The sequence below is a fragment of the Rhinolophus hipposideros genome (assembly GCF_964194185.1).
Source record: "Rhinolophus hipposideros genome assembly, chromosome: 9".
NCBI classification, from domain to species: domain Eukaryota; kingdom Metazoa; phylum Chordata; class Mammalia; order Chiroptera; family Rhinolophidae; genus Rhinolophus; species Rhinolophus hipposideros.
The window spans coordinates 42,873,638-42,899,393 of NC_138055.1; the positions used below are offsets into that span (position 1 = coordinate 42,873,638).

Here is a 25,756-nt window from a genome sequence, read left to right on the forward strand (position 1 = left end):
GGTCTAGAGAGTTGCTCAATTTTGCTGTTTCCTTATTGATTTTCTGGATTATCTATCTATTGTGAAAGTAAGGTATCAAAGTTTTCTAATATTGTACTGCAGTCTATTTCTCACTTCAGATATGTCAGTTTTTGCTTATATAAATTAGGTGCCTTGATTTTAGGTGCATACATATTTATACTTATATCTTTCTGTGAATTGATCCTTTAAATTTTTTTCATTCTTTTTAATAAGTTGTATTTATTTAAATTATATATGAATATATTTATATTCATATATTCATATATAGAGGGTGCCAAAACTGTATACATATTTTAATAAAGGAAAAGTGTATTAAAATTGTAATAATATATACCGATAACAAAAGGTAAATACAAGTCCCTTGTGACTTCTGAAATTACATGAGGTGCTCAAAGTCATTACCATAAGCATCCAGACACTTTTGATTACAGCAAACTACTGCTTGAGCAACGTTGACCAAAGAGTCCGCTTGTATACATTTTTTTGGCATATATATATGGTTATTAGTCAAGCTAATTAACATATCTCACATAGTTACCATAGTTTGTGTGTGTGTGTGTGTGTAATTAGTGAACCTGAAATTTACTCTTAGCAAATTTCCATATCCAGTATACTATTAACCACAGTAATCATACAATACATTAGATCTCTAGACTTATTCAACCTACATAAAATAACTTTGTACCCATTGACCAATATCTCCCCTATTTCCCCTTCTTCCACCTTTGGTAACCACCATTCCACTCTCTGCTTCTATGTATTCAACTTTTAAAAATTCCACATATAATTGAGATAATGCAGTTTTTTTCTTTTTGTGTCATTTCACCTAGCATAACATTCTCCAGATTCATCCATGTTGTTGCAGGTGTTCCTTTTTTTTAAGGCTGAATTACATATATATATATATATATATATATATATACACACACATATATATAATACATATGTAATATATATTATCTATATTATATATATTACATATATAATATATTATCTATATTATATATATTACATATATAATATATATGACATATATGTCATAAATATATATGATGATAAATATGAATATATATAAATATATATAAATATATATATGACATATAAATATGTCATAAATATTTGATGTGTTATCAAATAATGTGGTGTTTAAATTTAAAAAAAGTTATTGTAGTAAAAGACACATTGCCATTAATCCCCCTCAAAATACTCTCCCTCCCTTCAAACACACTTATCCTATCATTCTTGCCACTTTCTGAAGCAGTTCTGGAAGTCCTTTTTCATGAATGTCTTTAGTTGTGATGTCGTGGCTGCCTTGATGTCCTAATTCTATTCAAAATGTTTACCTTTCACGGTCATTTTGACTTGGAGAAGAGCCAGAAGTCACATAGTGCCAGATCTAGTGAATAAGGCGGATGAAGGCACATGGTAATATTTTATTTGACAGAAATTGCTGTACCAGAAGTGATGTGTGACACAAAACCTTTCATTGTGGTCACAAAATATGGTGAATGCTGCTGCCGAGTGCCAGCCAACAGAAAGGCAGGGATCTTCAATATGGGAAGTGGCGCAAGGAACCTTGGCAACATTGTGTGACAATTTTCAACTTGTTCGGTGCAGTCAGTCAGGTGTGAGCTACGGTTGAGAGAAGGTGTGTTTTAAAGTGTGCTATAAATCATCCTCCATCATGACAACGCTCCACGTCACACATCACTTCTGGTATATGGCAATTTCTGTCAAATAAAAACATGACAGTGTGTCCTCATCCATCTTACTCACCAAATCTGACACCGTGTGACCTCTGGCTCTTCCCCAAAGTCAGAATGATTCTGGATGTAGGCAGCAACAACAGCACAACTGAAGACATTCAGGAAAGAGGACTTCCAGAACTGCTTCAGAAAGTGGCAAGAACGATAAGTGTGTTCAAAGCAAGGGGGAAGATTTTGAGGGAGATTAATGGCAATGTGATTTTTACTATAATAATATTTTTTTTATTTAAACATTGACCGTATTGTTTAATCATACCTTGCATGCGTGTGCATGCACGCACGTACACACACACACACATACACACACACAAAATCACATAAGTTGACCTTTTTACTATGTAATGACCTTCTTTGTTTCTTGTGACAGTTTTTCACTTAAATTCTATTTTATCTGATACAAATATAGACACCCCTGCTGCTCTCTTTTGGTTTACATTTGCATGGAATAGCTTTTTTATCCCTTCATTTTCAGCTTATGTTGGTCCTTAAATCTAAGTTTAGTGTCTTATAGACAGCATATAGTTGGATCTTGTATTTTTAACCATTCAGCCACTATGTATGTTTTGATTGGTGCATTTAACTCATTTACATTTTGGTTTTCATTTGAATCACTAGTGCTTTATATTTGTTAACTGAAAAAAATTAATGCTGTACAAAGATATGTGAGAATACGTGTGGCTCTCACTATTGCTTAGATACATTGCTTTGAAAATAAATTCCCCTCTACAAAAGAACTATTCAATCCATTTTAGTCTGTATCACCATCAGCACCATAAATCAATCATTTTAAACTACTCATTGTTTTTCTGGTATTTACTCTACACATTCACATACCGTTGCACTTTGCTAGTTAATCTAAATTTCAAACAAAATCATATTTTATACTAAAAGTATTATATATTTATGATAAAGTAATTTAAATGCTACAGAAATGTAGAAAGTAGAAAGTTAAATGCTGATCACATCCTAATCTTCAAAAAGGTAGCACTGATATACAGACTTACAGATTCAAATTATATTTTAAATGTATTAAATAAGCTTGCTTCTTAAAAGAACCTAATGATGAAGCCTTTTATAAATTGCATCATAAAATTCTTATTATTGAAAGCCCACTGTCTTTTTTCATATATAGGCAATCTATAAGTTATATTTTAATATTACTCTGACAAATTTGAGGGAGAGAGGTTAGCTTTCTCAGGGTTTTGGTGCCCAAAATCACATTTCTTTGGAGTCTTTGTGAAATATGTTTCTGGGATTGTTTTTTTAGAAAGTCATAAATGGTTGGCTCAGATTTGTGGAATATTCTTTCTGCTCATTAGTTCACAGGACTAGAGAAGGCAACAAAACAAGAAACTGACTCAGTAATGTTTTATTTAAGTAGTTTAATTTTGACATACACAATGAATTAAACCTTCGTGCTATATAAAGCTGCTATATAAAGCAATACGTTTAAACAGTTCAATACAAAGTAACACAGTAATGTTTATGTTACTAAGTTGTTTTCCAAACTACTTTTGGCAGTATAATGAAGTGACCAACTGTGTCCACATAACTGGTTGTTTTGTTGCACTTTCTTTTGTGTGTCTTTACCTCTGTAGCAGAGATAAAAAGGTTTAAGTATGCAAGGCATTATAACATGGTAATCTGAAATCAGATTATTTTATTTGGAATTTTAGCTCCACCACAAATGGCCATTCTACATTGTAATAGTAAAATATGAATAACAACACTCTTGTCACCTCTTAGAGTTGCGAAGATTAAAAGAAATAATCTACATTATAACACTAAATATGTTGCCTGAGATCGATTATGAGCTCAATAATGACTGTTATTTTGATTTTATTATTATTGATCATACAAATGAAAGAAATACAACACATTCTTTAGATTAATTTGAAAATTAGTTATGGACATTCCAAAATAAAGAAATGTCATTTCCTGAAAAGTGAAAATTAACTTTAGCTGATTATCTGGATCCTGGATCTTTCTCAATATCAGAAAAAGAACAAAAGAAAAAAAATTGCCAATAATTAGAAATTGATAGATTTCTCTAAAAAGTATAATGTGACATCCTCAAAACAAGTAATTGGTTAGGCACAGGAAAAAAAGGACTATCAGTTAGGAAACAGTGAATATTATTTAAGTCAAGCAAAAAAAAAACAGTGACATTTTCATGATAGACTGAAAAGATAATTGATATTTTCATTAGTATATTTGTTTATTTGTGAAGTAATAAATTGGTCAAATATACCAACAAATATATTACAGATAATTTTAAGTTATTGAGGTATGAAAATAAACCTTTGGAAAAAATGACCTAAACAGAAATGTGAAAGTAGTAACTTCCATATCCAATAGGAAACTGAGATTAATCAGGGGATGAGTAAACCTCCATTATAGTCAAATGATGTATCTATAAACACATGATTTCCTTAACATTTTTCTTCCTACTGTTATTGATTAATGAGGTTTAAATATAGTGCTATAGACATTATATATATTATTACACTCATATACAATAGGACCTAGAAGTATTTCTCTGATTTTAAATTTGTTTTCAATTTACAACATAATGGTAATAAATTTCTTTTGGTAGATGTGACGGTTAGTCTAATGTGTCAAGTTTTCTAGGTTATAAGATCCAGTTATTTAGTTAAACCCCAATCAAGGTATTACTATGAAGGTATTTTGTAGATGTGGTTAACATCTACAATCAGATGACTTTAAGGAAACAAAATTACTTGATAATGTGGGTGGGCCTCACCTAATCAACTGAAGGCTTTAACAAAAACTAGTTTCCTGAAGAAAAAAGAATTCTGACTCAAGACTGCAACAATATCAAATCCTGCCTTAGTTTACAAACTGCCTGCTTGCCCTATAAATTTATGACTTCCCAGCACCTACCACTGCATAAGCCAATTCTTTAAAATCAATCTCTTTATCTATCTATCTATCTATCTATCTATCTATCTATCTATCTATCTATCTATCTATCTATACACGTAGATCCTATTGGTTCCATTTCCCCTGTGAACCCTGACTGATATAGTAGGTATTAGTCACAATCATATTTCCCACAGGTCATTAAGATTGACTAAGGATTATCATTAGTTTCCTATTATAACCTTATTTATTAAAATACACTCATAATGTATGGCATTCAGAAAATTCAATTAAAGAAACAGGTATGGATTTCTCAGTATAAAGTGTTGTGAGGTTAAATCACATTTCTTCTCTTCAATTTGGAAAAGATCTATATGTAACAATGGAGTAGGATCAAATTAGTGAGTGCGATGAGAGCTATATAGGGAATGACATCACAGACCAGAAGTAGCAATTCTCTATGACTGAATTGTAGCACATTTGGGAGAGCATGGAGGAAAAATGAAGTTGGATGGGTGAGTGGTAGTTGGAGATTGCAAGTTCTTGAACACGAAAGTGTTTGAACTTAAATTTGTGACAAGGCATCAATAGCTGTTGAGTAGGGTTTTTTTTTTTTTTTTTTTTTTACATTATTTGAAATGCTCTTCCCTGGACAACTCTGTGAAACGAGGACTGAGAAGGCAGAGAATTAGAAGCAAGGGATTGGAAAGCCCCAGAAGAGCAAAAATAACCTTCAAGTTTTGCAAACTTGATGCCTTGCGTCTTGACTATTTCCCTGTGTTGTTATCTCATTATTATTATCTCAAAAGTCAATAGTCTTATGACATAGATTTTAATTCTAGAAATAAGCATGCACTTAAATTATTATTTTTTAAAAAGAGTAAGAGTTAGCATTTATCAAGATGCTTATATAAAAGTATTACAAAAAACTACGCTTTTACCAATAAAGAAAACTCACGTTTTGAAACGGAACAAAAATCAAGTAAATAAGAAAGTATGGAAAAAACATTTGCTTTTGACATTCCAAAAAATAATTTTTAACGACAAATATTATAACACACACATAATTTATTCATTAGACATTTGGTGAGTACTTACCTCCTATATGATAAGCATGGTGAAGTACAGTTGAAATGCGTTTAAGAGTGACAAATGCACAAACATCTTAGAAACAAGTAGTAACTTGTCTTTTACTTGATAATTTTACAATTTCTGTCTGAATGAATAAAAACTTAAAAATAAAACAAAACTCTCAAAGAGAAAAGAGAAAGACATTTCTTATATAGAGTCATAATAAGAAATACTATATATATGAAACTTCAAATTGTATTGGAAGGAAGAAATGATTCCCCCAAAGCAATATCTTACTGGGTTTCTTATTTTCTTTCATTAAAAAACAACAATAAGAAATTATTATATCCCAGATTATTTTCAAAGATCCTGAAAATCTTAGCTGGCAACTATCCCTATATTTGAGAATTTTTAAAATGCTGGACAAAATATAAAAAATGGTAATAGAACCATGTGGAGCCTGTATTTTTAAATGGTATACAGAAATGCACCTAGAAATTGTATATCTAAAAGCCTAACTTTTAAAGTAGACACATACCAGGACAAAAATACAAAATTAATTGGTAAGCACTGATAAGAAGATCTATAATAACCACCATGAGTTCACACAAAATAAGTCCTATCATTTTCCTCTTATCTTTGTATAGAAAACAGTGATTTGTATGGTAGTATGTGAAGTGAGCGTTGACTATAATTTATTGTGCATTAATATTTTTTAAATATTTTAAATCATTTTTTGGGTCAAAACTTGCATTGGAAAAATAATAGGAAAGAATAAGATACCATGGAAATAAAGAGAAAATATGAGATAATAAATATTATTTCATAAATAACCTTTTTTTTTTACTTGTGTGTGTCCAATGTTGACATGTAAAATTTATAACTTAGTACAGATTGTAGATAAAAATGTTTGAAAACCTGCGTTATAGGGTCACACTCAGAGAATGGTCATTGATAAATCAACCTGAGGTGGAATCTCACAGGAGAGTTCCACTGGGGTCAGCCCTGGGTGCCGGGGTATTTTAGCATCTTGTCTATGTCCTAGATAATGGAAAGTAGAACACATTTAAGTTGCTCATGATGTCCAATAGGGACATGGTAAACTTCCAGAACCTTCCAACAGAGAATTGAGGTTTCATATTGCCTTTGTGCATTGATAAACTGATCCAAATGTAGTAAGTTTTTAAGTGCTGATTGAATATTAGGAAGAATACAAGAGCTATAATTTTTTAGTTATCTAAAAATAAGGCAAGATTTCATGGAATTTGCAATTGGGTCAACTCAAACTTTTTAGGAATTATGAAAGTGAAGTCTAATTTATTTATGCACTAATGAAGAAATGATAAGCAAATATATATAGATTTTCACATTAAATTTTTTTTCCAGAACGTGTACTTGGAATCATAAGCAATTACATTCTGATCTCAAAACTCTGTATTATATACAGGTAGAGCTCTGAGAATTTGTAAAATTTTCTATTATTTTAATTTCAGAGAGGTGAAAATAATGTGCCCTATATATCACTGAATGGCTTTGGTCATTTTCATGGAGCTCAATTTCTTATTACTTCTATGCTACTATGAAACGTGATATTAGACATGAATAATTTACACAGTTCAGATCATGATTGATCTTGTTATTGCTCTCATGGATGTCTTTTCAAAGAAAAAATTTTTTTCTTTGGCTGAACAAATGCAGGTCCTTAACATAACCCAGTGTATATTTCTTCACTTGAGATTTCGATGTAAATCTTTAGCCAAGTATCCTGATAGCTCATTGGAGATGCTTTCTACTGTGTATCTTTTTCCTCACTCTCTTGGAGGTAAATTAGAAGGAAATAACTTTTATCTGTGGGGTCATGATAACAATCATGTAATGATTTTACTATGGTCCAGTACATTAGAATAAATATGTTGTGTACTTCTACTTACCGCGCTACGTGATTAATTACAGGAGCAAAGTTGGTTGGCCCATACAGTTGTACAGATTTCAGACTCCTATAATAAGCCTCCATGACCCCTTCAATGCCATCACAGTAGGGGTTTTGAGGGTTCCCATTCTGCAGAACATTACAGGCAAAAATCAGTAAAAACTTAATAGTGTCTATAACAATCAATTGAAAAAGAATAATAAACATTGATACTCATAAAGAATTTTTGAAAGAACACTCATTTATATATTTGTAATAGCAAAAAAATAATGTAAGTGGTCAACAATAGGTTACAATATATTACATTGATTGTGATATGGTGATATAATGTGCAATCACTAAAATGGATACTGTTCAAAAATGGGGCAAGAGAAAATTCTATATCATCTTGAGAAGCTGAATATCACAACATTCTGTAATAAATAGTGTCTTAATTTTACACAAGTCTTTCTATATGTAGAGATGAACACACAAAAACCTTGAAAAAAAGTAAATAAAGTACTGAGTGGTTAACTCTGGGTGGTTATATACCGTATTTTGCCATGTATAATGTGCACCTTTTTGCCCAAATTTGTGAGGGAAAAAATAAGGATGTGCATTATATATGGGTAGTACTAATTCCGTATCTACATAAATGTTTTCAATTCTTTTATTTATGCTTACAAGTTAAAAGTGTAACTCTAGAAATCAATAATGATATCCGTATGCAAAATAATACCCTGGAAAACGATAATTTTTTGAACTTACAATGATGAAGAGTTCTTGGCCTTCTATGATGAATAAATATCATAAATTTATTACCGGTACATAACATTTCTTGTTTCTTGTATCTGTTCTTGTGTTTTGTAATTATTACATACAATTTCTTGTACCATAATAGGTTAAAAAATAAATGCTGAAATCCCTTTATAATACAAAAAACAAGTACCTAAATATAAACAAATAAAAATTTGAATTAAAATGAAAGATTTTTTCCCCCTGAAAGTCTGGACCAAAAATGTGGGTGTACACTACACACAGGAGCACATTATACACAGCAAAATATAGTAATTGGTGACTTGTATTTCACTCTTTATTCTATATTTTCCAAGTTTCTGTAGCAATGTATTAAAATTAAAAATAAAATGTTATCCATTTAATTTTTACCTTACAGAAGAAAAAATGTAAAATATCTGCCACATGAACATTTTCAAGTCATACTTGATAACCGTAACTGGAGAAAGGGTCAGAGGGAATGGAATTTGGTATGAGAAATACCAAGACAAGGTAGAAAGAAATCAAAGAAATATATTCATTTTGCTCAAGGGAAATGGAGCTTGTCACCAAGGAGTTCATATTCTGAAAAAGAGTACCCAGTAGGGCACCGTTGAGTTAAGGGGACAATTCCCCTTAGGAGACCTGGTCTAGCTTTGTCATACCTTAAATGCTCTGTTATTATTAGGTTGAATTCTCCTAGCCCAGATTCCACAAATAAGGCAGTGTATTAGTTATCTATTTTATGTGGCAAATTACCCCAAAAGTCAGTGGCTTAAAACATTAAGCATTTATTATTTCACACATTTTTTAGGTGTCAGGAATGCAGCAGCAGCTTAGCCAGGTGGTTCCCCCTCAGAATTTCTCATGAGTTTTCAGTCAAGTACAGATGTGGCCATCTGGCCAGCTTGACCAGAGCTGGAAGATCTGCTTCCTAGAAGGCTCACTTATGCAGCTACTGATAGAGGGCCAACAAGGACTCTCCATAGGGCTGCTTAGGTGTTCACAAAACATGGCCATCAACTTCGCCAGAATGAACAATCAAAGAGAGAGAGCAAGACAAAAGTCCCAATGCCTTCATAAGCTGGTCTCATAAGTTGCATACCACTGCTTCTGTGTTAATCTATTTGCTAGAAATGAGTCACTAGGTATAGCCCATACTCAAAGGAAGGGGAATTAGGTTCTATCTCTCAAAGGGAGGAGATAGAAATAAAATTTGTAGATATATTTAAAAACAATAAGGACAATAACTATACTTTAACAAAGCAATAATTTTAGCATGCATGTTTTTATGTGAACAATTACAACAACTGCTAATTTATAACTAAAATTGAACTTCTAATACCAAGCTTTATTTAAAAATACTTATATACATTAGTTTTTTTATAACAACTCTAAACAAGTAGATAAAACACTGTTACTATCCCTACTTTACGGACGAAGGAACTAAGGCACTGAGAGCTTAGATATTTTACCCAAAAGTCACACCAGTGAGAGAGCTAGTATTTGAATCCATACAGACTAACTCTAGAGACCAACCATTATGCCACCATTTTATGAAATCCTAAACATTTTGAAAGACCGGGGATCTTAGGAAACTAAGCCAGCTGGTACCAACAACTTCAATTTTGCTATTTGTGAGAGAAGGATTTATACCCACTTTTTTCTTTTGTTTGCTTCTTTTCTTCCAACTTTTTATTAATTAACCCTCATGTAAATTTTTAAAAACATAAAAATAATAAAAGGCTTCTTCATATTAGAAAATTTAGTTACATCAATTGATTGAAATTAAAATGTACAAGTTTAATATTTAGCACAAAGCAGTTAATGGTGGGTTTTGATATTAATCTGAGCTGACCTATTTAACTTTGCTTTTAAGTAAAATTTTACAGTGCTTTATTCCCTTGAAAAGCATAAAGGTAATTAAAATTAAAAATGATTATTGATTTTGGGCATAAAAATGTATTATATGTCTGCTTTAAAGAAATAATTACAAACAGAATAATTCTAAGCTACTTTTTTATTGTCTTTTTAAAGACAATTGGCTGGGGTTTATATTTCTATAAAACTATTTCCTCTATTTCTATGGAATTGAAATTACAAGGTCACCATTTTTCTCACTTATTTCATTTTTCTTAGTGGAAAGATAATCTTTGGATGTTCCATTCATCATTATGGAATATTTAAAGCACTGATTTCTGTATTAGTCCTACTTCCATAATAAATTGCTCTAAGATTTTCTCATATGCTTTCGATGATAAGAATACTTAATTCCATAAAATTATACATTCTTTTAAGTACATGCTTTGCATTACATCAGGATTATTTTAAATAATTTACAACCATTAATATGAGATTTTTTCCTCTTAATAACAAAGTTGTAATGAGTTATAAATTGTTTTTTTAAGTCTTTTTAAAGACTCGTTTCTTAAAATAATCATGCCAGGAATTAGTTTTTTGCTCTTAAAATAAAGTAACATAAACTCGTATGTGGATCCAGCACAAAAAACACAGGATGTGAAAAAAGAGCATTCAATTTTGTTTCATAGTAATGAAGACAGCAATGGATGCTCTATTTTATATTTCCACAACGTTTCCATTTATTAATGTGATGAATGTCAATTTGTGGAGCACATGTAGAGTAATATATAGAACAGAATTTAAAATGAGCAATAATCCCACTGCGCAGACTTAAGTGGGAAGGGCTCTCCAGCTTTCACCCACTATCCCTCCATTTGGCTCCCCAAGGGACTGTAATTGGGAAGTTAGATTCAGTTCTGGGCAAGAAGCCTATAGTCTATTGTTACCCACAGCCTATAATATTTTTCAACAGGGCTAACATGCTGACAAAATGGTACTGAAGAGAAACTCTCAGGGGCTGTTATTGCAGTTACTCTTTGAAACTGTTGCTGCTCAGAGATTGATTGCTTACTGTAGGGGAAAGCTGAGAGAATTTTCCCCTTAACTCAATAAACAAACATCTACTGAGCTGCTCTTTTGTGCATACAGTGTGTTAAGGATCCTTGGTTGTTACGCTGTTAGCATCTAGTGGAAAGAAAAAGCAGATACATAAATATTAAATTGCATAGATTCCTATAAATGCCAAAATAAGTGAAAAGCATGCAAGTGCTTTTACATTATTTAGTAGGAGAAATTGCTTGGACAGGTGTAGCATTTCTCTACTGATCAATGCAGAAGGCCTTTTATGGGTCACTGGCCACGTGCCCATTACAAATACTTCCTCTAAAGCCCTGTACGTATTTTCAGTTATAACACCATAAGGAGTCATCAAGAATCATGAGAGAAGAGCAGTGATTCAACCTTTTCACAACCCAAAGTGCTAGCCTGGCAATACTAGAAAGTCTCCCCTCCCCTCCCCTCCACTCCCCTCCCCTCCTCTCCTCTCCTCTCTTTTCCCCTCCTTGCTCCTCACTTCTCCTCCTCCCTCACTTCCTCAACCCCTGTTCTTTTCTGACTAGATTGGTTTTTATACAAATTTCACATGAAAAGCTGTGGTTTACCTAAGATCCTTTTGATTCACCAAAGCTCAATTTCAGCGGTTGAGCTAACGCAAAACATCAACTAGGGATTATTTAATTTTTTCAAAGGGCTCCTTTGCCATCTGAAAGATTATTTGATAAATAGATTAACGGTTGTGAATGCATATCACAAATTCTTACTAGGGAAACCTGAAAGTTTGCTAACATTAAGTAGTACATTAAGTGCAGAGTGACATGGGACTGAAGTTTTTGTATTTGTTATTTTTGGCACTTACAGGATATATATTGCAGGTTTTTAGGTTGAGGTAAATATAGAATACTTTAGCTGAAATCAAGTCAAATACTGTCTCACTGAAGATCCACTTAACCTTTGCTAGCTAAGTTTTTCAAAACAAAAGTGCTTTGAAAAAAATTAAAGTGTTATAACAATTAAGTAATATTAAAGTTGAAGCATTATCATCATCATCATCATCATCATCATCAACATCATGATTGTTGGTTTCATTATCCATTTGGGAGACTATTTTTCATAAATTAAAGGGGTATGACTCTACCCTATAAGGATTTGAGTTGGGTTCAAAGAACAGTTTAAGAAAAAAGACTTCTTTATCAGTAGATATTTGCATAGGTTTGGTTACAAGGAATGAATGTGGAGGTAGAAAAAGCAGAAAAGAAGAGGATTAGATGGAGAGATAAAGGGAAAAAAAATCATACACAAGGGTGAGAAAAAACTTATGGAAGGAAAATTAATAAACCTCATTTAGTTTAACAAAATTATTCATTTTCTTAGGCTTAAAATAGCTCGTAACCTTTTTCCGGAGGCACTTCAGACTTAGGATCACATGAGTGATTTTTGTGATCTTATAAATTTCTGAAAGATTTTAATTCTCTAAGACACAAAATCCCAACAGATACTCATTTTCAGATGACATTGGGAGTGTGCCATATGGACTATTTCATGGAGAAAGAATTAAACCCTCCAGCAAACTTTTCAGAAACTGTGCAGGTGATGAAATAGAAAAGTAAGGATAAGTACAGAAATAAACATATTAAAATACTTAAATATTTAAAAATACATACATTTAAGAAAAATAAAATATCGCTTAAAAGCTTCTGGAAAAACACACACACACACACACACACACACACACACATATATTTAACAAAGCACATTTCTGAGTAGCTGTATTATAGGTACTTTTATACAATGTGATTTAGTAGTTGGTTAAGAGCATTGATTCTGAAATAAGCTGATCTGTGTTCAAGTCCTGTCCTTTGGAACCCTGGTTCAACCTCTGAGCCTCTGAGCTGAGTTATATAATTTTTGGGTGCACACTTCTTACTGTATTCAGTATGAATGGCACGTGCTAGAATGATGTAATGTGACAGCCAAGATATACCTACTCCATAGGAATTTTATGAAATGAGGAGTTTTATTAAGAAAATGAGTATAATATACTTAGATCAAAACTCAGTAATTACTTAATAAATTGTATTATTATTATTATTTACTTTTGTCCATTTTACTTGCAGAACTTAAAAATTCCTATAAAGATTATGCATTGCTTTTGTAATAAGAATAAAAACAACGAAGACCTACAAAAATATTGATGGGAGACTTTATCTCCTTGCTGCAACATGTAGGGTGAGCTAGGGAGGCACTTCTATTAGGAAAACCTACATTTTTTCCAAAATGGTAGCTCACTATCCTATATTGATTTTCTCATTATTTATTTGAGAGTGCATATGAGAGTAAGGCTGACTGAACCTGTCAATAATAACTGTGTGTTTATTTTTGAAGATAGACTGCTGCCCATTGCTTATCTGCAATCATACAATATGGAAGTAGATCCATGTAAATTAAACATTAACTAGAGAAACATTTTTATTCCAGTCATTTCTACTCCATTATGTTGAAATTTTAATTCATTATAGTCATAAATATTGCTTCACATTTACAAACATTAATTCCAGCCATGGCTAGGTCTTTAAATTTGAAATGCCATTTTAGGAGATGTCCTTGGGAAGATTTATAAATCAGATGCACTGTCGGTAGATTAGGAATATCTATACGTTCTTTGATCCGCCTCCCCCTGAGTGGTACAAGTTACTTCCCCTACCTTGAAACGGGGCTGGCCTTATTAGTAACTTGCTTGACAAAGAGAATGTGGCAGAAGGAATGTTCTGGGACTTCCAAGGATGTGACGATATATATAAAGAGCCCTACAACCTCTGCCCCAGCCTTTTGTAATAGTCACTCTGGGGAAGCTGGCTGTCATGTAAGAAATAGTTATCATGAGACCAACTGTGATGAAGCCCATAATAACCGCATGGACAAGTTATGTGTAGAAAGAGGGAGAGATGTCCAAGCATCCCAGCTATTTCAGCCATCCCAGCTCAGGCATCAGACATAGCAAAGATGCTATCTTAGGAGGCATGCTAGCCCAGGAGACATAACATGGAGAAGAGGGGAATCCAAGTGACAGCCCGAAACAAGCCCAGATATATGGCTTCAGCTGAACAATTCCAGTCATCTCTAGCCATTCAAGCCATCCCAGGTGAGGCCCCAGACATCACACACACAGAAAGAAAGCATCCCCCATTGTATTCTCCTCGAATTCCTGACCCACAAATCATGACTATAATGAAATGGTGAGGTTTGCATCTCTAACTTCTAGGGAGTTTTGTTATGAAGCAATAGATAACCAGAATATAGACTCCCTATTTGTAAATGAGATGCACTTTAGGTAGATTTACTGCTAATCTATTTAACTTTTTTTCTCCGATAAATGCCACACTCCTAAATCAATCATTTAAGAAAATTAAGCTGAGTCTATAGTCACAAAAGCTTGCTACGTGATTGACTAAAGCATAAATTGTGAACCAATATTTAAAAATCCAACTTTTTTTCCCCAAAATATCAAAGCCTTGTGATGTATTCTTACCAATGCAAACTCATGAGATATCCTTCCATCTGGAGGTAGCTTTGCACCAAAACCTAGAGCTGGGAACATTTTATCACTGTCATAATCTTGAACGATTTCTCCCACTGCTTTCAGTGCCATACCGTAGGCATTCAGTTGATAAGGATTTATGTAGTGGAGAGAAGTGGGATGGGCAGGGTTGCCTGATGACAGAAAAATATTTCAAACGTGAATGATCAGGATAAATATATATATATTTTTGACAATATTTTTCTTGATATCTATTTCAGAATGAAACATTTAAAAGTACATTTTTTTCTGCCTCCATCCATAGTGTATCAAATAGTTTTTAACATTTATTTACAGATATTAACAGAGAAATATTTATCATATTAGACCAGACATGGAGAATGTGTCCCAAAGATATGCCAAAGCATAGGCAGGTATGTTTCAGAAATTATTCCTCATTGTCAGTGCCACAGGCTATTTTTGAATTTCAGTTCCAGAAGAAGTATAAAAGCACTTTTGCTAATCTTATTTTATTGTAATCTTTATTTTTTAAAAAATCATGTGCCTTTAGTTTGAATCCTTAGGTCTATAATCAGGACCCAACTGATTAAATGGGCTTCAGTAATTAAGAGGTCTTCCTAAAATTATCGCAAATGTTAACCTGAAAATAAAAAGGCCTTTCAAAGTGAGAGGCAACAAGAGTCTATTTGAGACCAGTTAAGAACAGCTATTCGAGAGAGCATTTGAGGTCTTTCTCCCTGGCATACATTGTCAGTTTAGCTCAAATCAACTTATAACAATTATGAAAAAAAAGAATAGCTATTTGAGAATCATTAATTTGGGCAGAAGTCTAAATAATGTTCTGATTAGAATAAAAGGCAATAGGTATTTATGAAAAGTGGAAGGGGTACAATTACATCAACAGAAGGAAGGTGTTTCCATTGGTGCAGATAACATAACATAGTAATATTAATTCTAAACATTGTTTTTAAGTTCAGTCCAGGAGTCATCAGTATAGTAGTTAACTGCTGTCTTGTTATCTTCATAAATAGTTCTTTGGGACACAATGTTGCCCTAGGCTCAGTTTAAAGGTTACTTTGCCCTGTTGCAACATTCCAAGATTTGAAGCATGAGACATGTAAGGTAGTTCCTCTGGCATGACAGCTCTGGCTCCATTTTAATGCAGCTCCATTTATATTATTGTTCATACAAACAAAAATTAAACATGTGAGAAGTATCCCAATATCACTTAAAAAAGGAGAGTGCAGTGATTTTTAAATTCATGGTAATTTAATATCTAGATCTGAAAAATTATTCAGTTTCTAACTAGACATTAAACTAGGAGATAGACGACCCACAGTTGAGTCTTGCTATTTGCAGGACAACATTTATAAAATGCCTGCAGTAAATCCTACCAGTGTTTATTGGGAAGACAAAATTAGATTACGTGTGTGGAAGTGATTAAAAATAATAAATCACCACAGAAATGTTAGGTTTAACTATTACTGTCATTATTGTCTGGGTCATCCACAAGCTTTTAAATTTTCAATATGCTTATAATTTAGGTAGGATGTTCTATTTGAATAGAGATGAATTTGAGAGAGAATATATGTGTTACAACTCAGACACACTGAGTCACAATGAGTTACCCTAATTACCAGCACAAGGCAGTCTGAAAGTCCATTTAGTTTCTTAAGTGAAAATGGAAAGGTAAATAGGACTTGTAATAACACATAGAGCTCAAGTCCACATTAAAAACATTGCCTGAAGAAAAGCCTCAGGGTATAGTTCTGTTCTGATAAGGAAAAATAATAAGACTTGAGATCCAGAGAGAAACAAAATAGAGATCTCTCCTTGGTTTAGAATACATATAATTGTAACCAAAACATTTTTGTTCTAAAACTAATTTATTGTGTAAGTGAATTTATAATTCCAAAGGGTTATCATCATTCAAGGGGTGGTTGCACATGACAAAATCTCTAAACAAATGTGTCTTCTGACCAAAATGGCCTTAAATGTTCCCCTCAGCTTGACAAAACTTTGGACAGGTTTCTCCTGCGGAGCTCCCTTTTCTTAGAGGATTTACTTTAGATAACTTGTAATTGTAAATTCTTTCTCTGCCCCATTGAGATTTAAATCTTTTACAACTCAGGAATGTCTTTTTCAAGGACTTGGAAGCCAGCCCATTTAAATATCATCATAGGAAAGATAGTATCCCTATTGCCTAGTCTCTGTCGGAGGGTAGGAGTCTAACTTCAATAAGTATTAAACAGCAAGCACCGGTGGCCTATTCACACAGGCCAGCCTTCCCTATAATGTCCCCCAGTACTTTTCTATGAGTTTACTGAAGCCACTTATAATCTCCCCCACCTTTTTTGTTTTGGAGGAGTTAGGTTCCATGTCTCTCTTATCGCAATAGCTTTGATCTCTATACCCACAGTCCTGAATAAAGTCTTCCTTGCCTGTTTAATTCATCTGGTACAATTTTTCTTTGACACTCTCTTCTAAAGTAGGAATTTTGCCACTTGGTTAAAAGTCCACTGAAGCCACAGATAAGCAATACCATTACTTGACTACGGGGTTATTTAACATAACTCTCAAATATAAGTAGAGTTGTTACCCAATGGTTGCAATAAAGCAATTAATTCTGTTTCACTAAGAAAACCATAACTTAGTTAAAATTAAAATACCATTAATACCCCAGCACATCTAACTATCCTAGCCTATCAGGCATCGCAGGGCCCAATCCTACCCATTGAAAGATGTCTTTGTCTTTCTAGCATCTTCATCCACACCACTCTTCACTGAACCACTAATGACATCTGCCTTCCTACCCCTACCTCTCTAGTTACCACTCTGACCTTGAAATTTACTTTTTCCTCAGCTTATGTCTCACATATACCAGGCCACCTTCCTTGTTTATTCCAGCCCTTACTGTCCTCTCCCACTCTTACAGCTCTTGAGTTCTGCACCACACAAACTGGCAGTTAAAAATTGCCAAACGGTCAGTTCCTTGAATCTGGAACCATGTTTGTATCACTTCTGTATTTGCAACAATATATATGAAGAATGAACATAAATTAAGTCGATAACATTGGACCCAACTAATAACAATGAGAATTATAATAGCATGGAATATACCACGTATTGAACACCTTACTTCATATCCCAATTAATCCTTTTTCAACAAACCTGTGGGTACTTTTATTATGACCACTTTTTAGATTAAATAACTGCTCCAAATCACACAGTAATACTTGGTAAAATTAGAACTGTGAATCTAGGCAGACAGATTCCATAGTCTTTACTCTTAGCTATAACTCTTAAGGATTTTGCAATATTTTAAAACTTGAATATTATCAATCTTTTATATCTGATTTCGTTTTAGAGGTACACTGTGTTTTGCCAAAAATCATACTTGGATAGACTTTTTTTAAAAAGTATTATTGAGATACAATTAACTTAACTTACAATTCACCCTTCATTTAAACTGTATAATTCAATAGTTTTAAGTATATTCACAAATACGTATAACTATCACTACAGTCAATTTTAGAACATTTTTATCACCTTAAGAAAAAACCCTGTACTTATTCCTTATCATTCCCTTATCACTCAATCCAGTCCAGCCCTACACTGACTAATGGACCTTTTGTCTCTATTAATTTAGCTATTCTGGACATTTCATATAAATAGAATCACATAATATGTGGTCTTTTGTGACAACTTCGTTCACTTGGCATAGTGATTTCAAAGCTTATTTGTGATGTAGCATGCTTCACTACTTCGTATTTCATTATTGTTTATTGCTGAATAGTATTCCATTGTTTGAATATACCAACATTTTTAAAATCTATTTATGAGTTGATGGATATTTGGATTGTTTCCACATTTTTGTTATTATGCTGCTATAAATATTCATGCACAAGTTGTGTGGAAATATGGTTTCATCTCTCTTCTATATATATCTAGGAGTGGAATTGCAGTTATATGGTAACTGTAACAACTTGAAGAACTTCTGAAGTGTTTTCCAATGGCTGCACCATTTTATATTCTCTCCAACTGTGTACGAAGGTTCCATTTCTCCACATTCTTGCCAACATTGGTTGTTACCTGATTTTTGATTATTGCCATCGTAGTGGGTATGAAATAATATATCATTATGGTTTTGATTTGCATTTCCTCATTTCTATGTATGCCCAGTACCTTTCATGTGGTTATTGGTCATTTGTATATCTTTGGAGAAATGTATATTCTTGCTTTTAATTGCATTATTTGTCTTTCTATTGAATTATAAGAGTTCTTTATACATTCTATGTACAAGTCTCCTATGAGATATGATTTGCTAATATTTTCTTTCATTCTGGGTTTGTTTGTCTTTTCACTTTGTTAATAGTGTTCTGTGAAGCAAAAAGATGTTTTAATTTTGGTGGAATTCAATTTATCTATTTTTTTCTTTTGCTGTTCATGTTTTTGGTGTCATATCTAACTATCAAATGCCAATCCAAGGTCATAAAAATGTATCCCTATGTTTTCTTCTAATAGTTCTATAATTTTAACACTTACATTTATGTCTTTGACATATTTTGCATTAACTTGCATATGATATGAGGTAAAGGTCCAACTTCATTCTATTGCATGTGGCTATCCAGTTGTCCCAGCACCATTTGTTGAAAAATATTCTTTCCCCATTGAATTGTCTTTGTACCTGTCTCAAAACCAGTGAACCACAGACACATGGGTTTATTTATAGAATCTCAATTCTATTTTCATTTATCTCTATAGCTATCTTCATGCCAGCACCAACGGCCTTGATTACTGTTGCTTTGTAGTAAGTTTCAAATACCGGAAATGTCAATCTTTACTATTTTTTCCAAGTCTACATTGCCTCTTCCGAGTCTGTTGAAATTCCATATGAACTGTTGGGTCAGTTACTCATTTCTTCAAAAAACGCCTTTTAGATTTTGATGACATTGCAGTGAATATGTGAGTCATTTTGCAAAATATTGCCATTTTAACAATGTTGAATTTTCCAATCAATAAACATGGCTAGTTTTTCCACCTATTTAGATCTTTAATCTTTCAACAATTTCCTTTGGAATGTAGTTTTAGAGTATATGTTTTGATTCACTTTGTTAAATTTATTCCTAAGTATTTTATTCCTTTTGATACTATTGTAAGTGGAATTGTTTTATTAATTTCATTTTCAGATCATTCATTGGAAATGTATAGAAAAAGAATTGATTTTACATATTAGTCTTCTATCCTTCAATCTTGCTGAGCTCATTTGTTAGTTCTAAGACATTTTTAGTGAATTACTTAGGATTACCCATATACAAGATTAAGTCAGTTGCAAATGAAAATAATTTTATTTCTTCCTTTCCAATTTGGATATCTTTTATTTCTTTTTCTCATCTGATTGCCATGACCACAACATCCAGTACTATGTTGAATAGAAGTAGCAAGAACAGACATTCTTGTCCTATTCCTTCTCTTAAGTATAATGTTAGCTATGGGTTTTTCCTATTTTCCCCTTCATTAGTAAGTCAATTTCTACTCCCAGATTGTTAAGTGTTTTTATCATGAAAATGTGTTAGACTTTGTTAAATACTTTTTCTAAGTCAATTGAGATGATCATGTGGTTTTTACATTTCTTCTATTGACATAGTGTGTTACATTATTTGTTTTTTGAATATTAAGCCAGCTTTGCATTCCTGAGATAAATTTTACTTGGTCAGAATGTATAATTCTCTTTCTATGTTGCTGGATTCAGTTTGCAAGCATTTTTTTTTTTTTTAATTTTTATATCCATATCCATATCCAGTGAAGCCATCTGGACCTGGGTCCAGATAAATTCTGTGGGTAGTTTTATTATTATTATTATTATTATTAATTCAATCTTTTATCATACATTTATTCAGATTGTTCACTTCTTCTTAAGTCAGTTTCAGTAGTCTGTGTCTTACTATTAAATAGTCAATCTTCTAGTTGTACTAATGTTCATTAGTAAACAAAAGCTAGCATTTTAAACCAGCTGGACTTTATGTGTTAGTTTTTTATGTTCCATATTTTACTGAATAAAACATATGAGTAAAAATAATTAACTTGATTTTAATGATTTTAATAATGTTGGAGAATAAACTTAATATAGGTCAAAGGAGAGCTGAATTAGAGTCTGGTCTTCTCATCTCTATTCCTAACTCTAGTACTAGTAAGTCAAGATGTATTTATTAGTAAAAAGACTTTCTGGATCAGAGTTTTCTCATATGTGTAAGAGGACAGTTTGAGTAAGTTATCTCTAAGATGCTTTCTTCACCAAAAATTCTATTATTTTGTGAAATGTGAGTGAATGTGAGATATGTTTGAAGTAAAGAGAATATAATGGGAAAGCCATAGAATAGCAAGCAATTTGGAAAAAAAAAAAAACTAGATAAATAGAAACTGATGGCAACTTCTGGTAAAAATTAAATAATAAGATTTATATTCTTACAATACATAATTGATTTCAAATGATTGGTCTGTTTGAAACAAATTTATTTAAAAATAAAATTAAAAGTTCACTATATTCTCTGTCTTAAAATGTTTGATATACAAATTATGATTATCTGTACATAGGGTATTATGTAACAGCCCTTCCAAATTAATTAAATATAAATATAAATATAAATATAAATATAAATATAAATATAAATATAAATATATTAACATGAGTAATTCTTAAATATAAATAATCGAATAAAAATGAAGCATGTTGCATAAGGTACACATACTTGAATTACAGTTATATAAATTAAGACACACAGAAGTACTACAAAAATGAGAATTATAATTAGAGACAGTTTACAATTATAGTTATGTATGGAGAAGAAGGGACCGTAAAAGAAATTGAGCAGGGGCACACAATGGCATTAACTAGATCTAAAGCTTTATTTTATAAAATATGTGAAACAAAAATGACAATATTACAATATTTAATAAATTTGAATAGGACTACTAGGCACTTTTATTTCCTATAGTCTTTTGTATACCTGAAGTAATTCATAATATTAAAAAGAAACATTTCTGAATTTTATATGAAACACTTTAAAAGTATGAAAATGTGGAAATAAAATATTTAAACCATAAAAATAAATATTTATTTTTCACCTAATTGCTGATAATTTTTATTAGAAGATAGTCACAATACTCACCATTTGATGCTGTAAAATCAATAGCCACTGTGAAATTGATTTGCGTTCTACAATATAAGTAAATAGGAATTATTAGTAATGAAATAACCTCACAAAAAGGAGTTTGATTTCCATTTGTGTTATATTTTTAATGTAACTAATTTTCTTAAATGTTACAGTACACGCTGGATAGCATCAGATAAGCAGTATCTACAAGGTAAGAACTTGGCACAATACCTTTAAAATCGTACAACTGTAAAACAAAAAAGTGTCAAGAATAAAAATAACTTCTACAAGTATTTGGGAACATAATAACCAAGCAAGGAGTTCATAATGAAGTCAAACTTATTTGCCAGTTTCCAATGTCAGCATTTATTCTTCATTTGTTTTAAAACTATTCTATAGTCAATGTGAAATTATTATGTCCTTAAAAGTGTGGCATAACTCGTCATTCCTAATAATATCATTTCTTAAACTATTTTCAACAATGCTGAAAACACATGATTTTTTCCTGTTTTCTTCAAAGGTACTGATCTATCCCTCAATATTCACAGCATTCCTGTGTGTGTGTGTGTGTGTGTGTGTGTGTATGTGTTTCTACAGATATAAATATTTATACAATAAAATTGATTCTATATATTTTAATTTTCAGCACATGGTAATTACCCAAAATGATTTCACTAGGGTTTTTTTTTTCTTCTTTTTTTCTGATAAAAACCAACAGGTGACATTTACATGAAAATATCACTCTTTTGTATATACCTCTGATTCTTTATGTAATCCAGCCTCTTTCTCACCAAAGAAGACATTAAAACACAAATAAATGACAATGATATGATTACTGGGATAATCTACAATCACATCAAATTTTAAAATAACTTTAAAAAGTAAATCATTTGAAAATATGTGTATTTAGACTATTTTCAGTAACAATTACTTCTGACACACTGCACAATTGATTTACCACTTCAAGTTTGGAACTGTGGTTTAAATGGCAGTGGTGGGGGTAGTGGTGGTGATGATGATGATAGGTACTATGGCAAAGGAGCCCTTATAATTCTGTTAGTATTAAGTATAGTAATATTTCTATCTTCCTTTAAAAATTCAGCCTGAAAAGACTGAAATACTACTCAGGTATTGAAATAAGCTCACAATTCTTTCCCCCTAAGGAATGAATCTTTTGTGCTTTACATTTAATAAAATCTAATATAGTAGACTCTCTTTATAGCTATCAGGTAATTTTTTTCTCAGAGTAGAAATTAGGTTTATAGACTAAGAAGAATACAGGTTAATTTGGTTCATAACCAGTATGAACAAAAATGAGTTAATTTTTTAATAAAAAGAATATAGGAAGACATTTGGGAGAACATTTAGAGATAACAAATCCCTTCAAGAAACTGAAAAGAACGGTCACCGTCAGTACATTGCTTTGTCATTCTGCTAGTGAGAAAAGTCACTATAATACAGGGTAGGATGGTATATTAGAAAGGTTACAACTTTTGAGTCTGAAAGAACTGGGTTGAACAACCAAATTGCTGACATCGGCCAAGTTTCAAAAGTCTTAGAGGGCAAGTGCCTGGCACACAATAATGAAGCCAGGACTGACAAAAAAAAAACTACACAAAATCTATCTATCTATCTATCTATCTATCTATCTATCTATCTATCTATCTATCTATCTATCTATCATCTGCATAGGTATATAATACAAATTATGTACATGTACATTATATATTATATGTGTTTTACATAGTGCGTATCAATTAACCTATAATAATTTTTGAAAGAAGATACTATTATTCTCCTTTAACAAACAAAGATATCTGTGCTCAGAAACTTTAATAACTTTCTACACAAGTAATAAATGCTAGTACTGGAATTTGAATTCATGTCTAACCTCAAAGACCATATTCATAAACTCTATACTACTCTATTCTATAATCAAATATTTGTAAACGCCTGGCTATAGTCAGAACACAATACAAGACAGTGATTATTATGTTGCAAATCTAAAAATTATACTGCATGGATATCCTTAATTATAAAGATGCCAGGACATATCCTCATGAGTGAGCAAATTTGTTGTTCTACTAAGTATGTTATAAATACACAAATCACAAAATTAGCAGTACAAACGCTTTTTTATGCTATTTTATTCAAATGACACCTCGTTGGGAATAGAAAATAACTCTGAGCTTCAAGAACACGTTTTAGCCCATTATAAAGATCAATTTAGGAGTTGAGTCTTTGGTTCAATCTCCCTTAGGTTGTAGGAATAGACAACTTGTCTTGATTCAACTGTCTTTTACAGCAGCACCTGTACAACACTTTCCACATATTGGAATACACATCTGGTGGTAGACTGATTTCAAGATTTGATTAGTTCTGTGCCTCATTCTACATGTCAGAAAGAATCTTACTCCTTTACTGTTTGAATCAACAGTATTCAAATCAGACAGAAAATACGATGACATATTACATAAAACAACTCATGGTTGTGATGGTATCTTAGCCTATTATCACACCATTTGGATTTTTTCACTTAAAAAACTATAATTCAACAATTATTTATTGACAATCTTCTGATTGTCAAGCACTGTGTTTAAGTGATAAAGAGAAAACAGGAGCAAACCAAACACTATCCTTGAACTCACAGACCTTACATTTCCATCTTCCTACCGTTAAAAAAAAAAAGTGACAAAAACAGCACAGCAGATTGTCATTGAATTCATAATCGATAGCATAATCTAAAACTCAAGTGAACAATATCTTGTTCATTCTCATGATTTCTAAGAGTTTCCATTCATAGTATAATATCTACTTAGTATATCAAGTGTCACATTCTATGTATTTTGAAAATATTAACTAATACAAATTTTAAAGAAAGTTGCTAGCAATACTATAACTTTAGTCTATAAGGCAGATTTCTTGAAAACTTTGATAAATGATTTGTGTCATAAAAGTAAACCAAACAAAACATCTTCATCAGGAATCCTTTTATCCATTTTCATTCTTTAATATTGCTTGAAGCCTACTGTTAAAGAAAAAAAAAGCAATCATGTGTCAAAGTAAAATATCAGAATTCACATGAATTGACTCCTGACAGAAGAATATTCATAAAACTATTACATATAAGTCCTCAAAATATTTTGCTTAGGAAGTGTTAGTTCAGCTGTCATTTTATGTTTTGCTATATTCTATATTTATGTTATATGCTAGAGTATAAAAAAGGCAGGCATGACAAATTTCATGAGTTAGTAGTAACATTTCATGAGACTTCGCAATGCATGTGTCCTAGTACAGCTAAAATACATACTTGGAAACTGGCCGTATTTCACTCTGCCACCTTTCCAAAAGCAGTGAATAACAGATAAATCAGATGTCAAGATGGAAGATTTAACTAGCACAGCAAAGACCCATAGAAAACAAGTATATATGTGCACATCGAAGAAAACTACACATACTCATATGTACGCGCCGCCCCCACACAGAGTACTACCATCTTAGATAACTTTTCTACAGCTGTCATTATGAATTAATTATTGAGAACTAACAACTGTGATGGCGGTGTGCTGAAGGATTGCTTTACTTTCTTCCCAATTTCAAATTCTGTTCAGTTGCACAAACTGAACATCATCGGTGTGAAAGATGAACTCTCCCCATTTTTCTTTAAATTACTCTTGACAAATGCAGATTCAGATCCGCAAACTATTGGAATCTAGAACACATA

The 25,756-nt window shown here is 32.1% G+C and overlaps 1 protein-coding gene across 1 annotated transcript in view; it reads right to left on the bottom strand.

Moving 5' to 3' along the window:
• Nucleotides 1-25,756, bottom strand: part of CPNE8 (copine 8) — a 176,231-nt gene that overhangs the window by 22,268 nt on the left and 128,207 nt on the right. The window contains exons 14-16 of the mRNA XM_081058554.1: nucleotides 22,048-22,094; nucleotides 14,870-15,051; nucleotides 7,673-7,800 (exon numbers count right to left, since the gene is read on the bottom strand). Coding sequence (XP_080914680.1) covers nucleotides 7,673-7,800; nucleotides 14,870-15,051; nucleotides 22,048-22,094 — 357 coding nt within the window. The remainder of the gene's footprint in view (nucleotides 1-7,672; nucleotides 7,801-14,869; nucleotides 15,052-22,047; nucleotides 22,095-25,756) is intronic.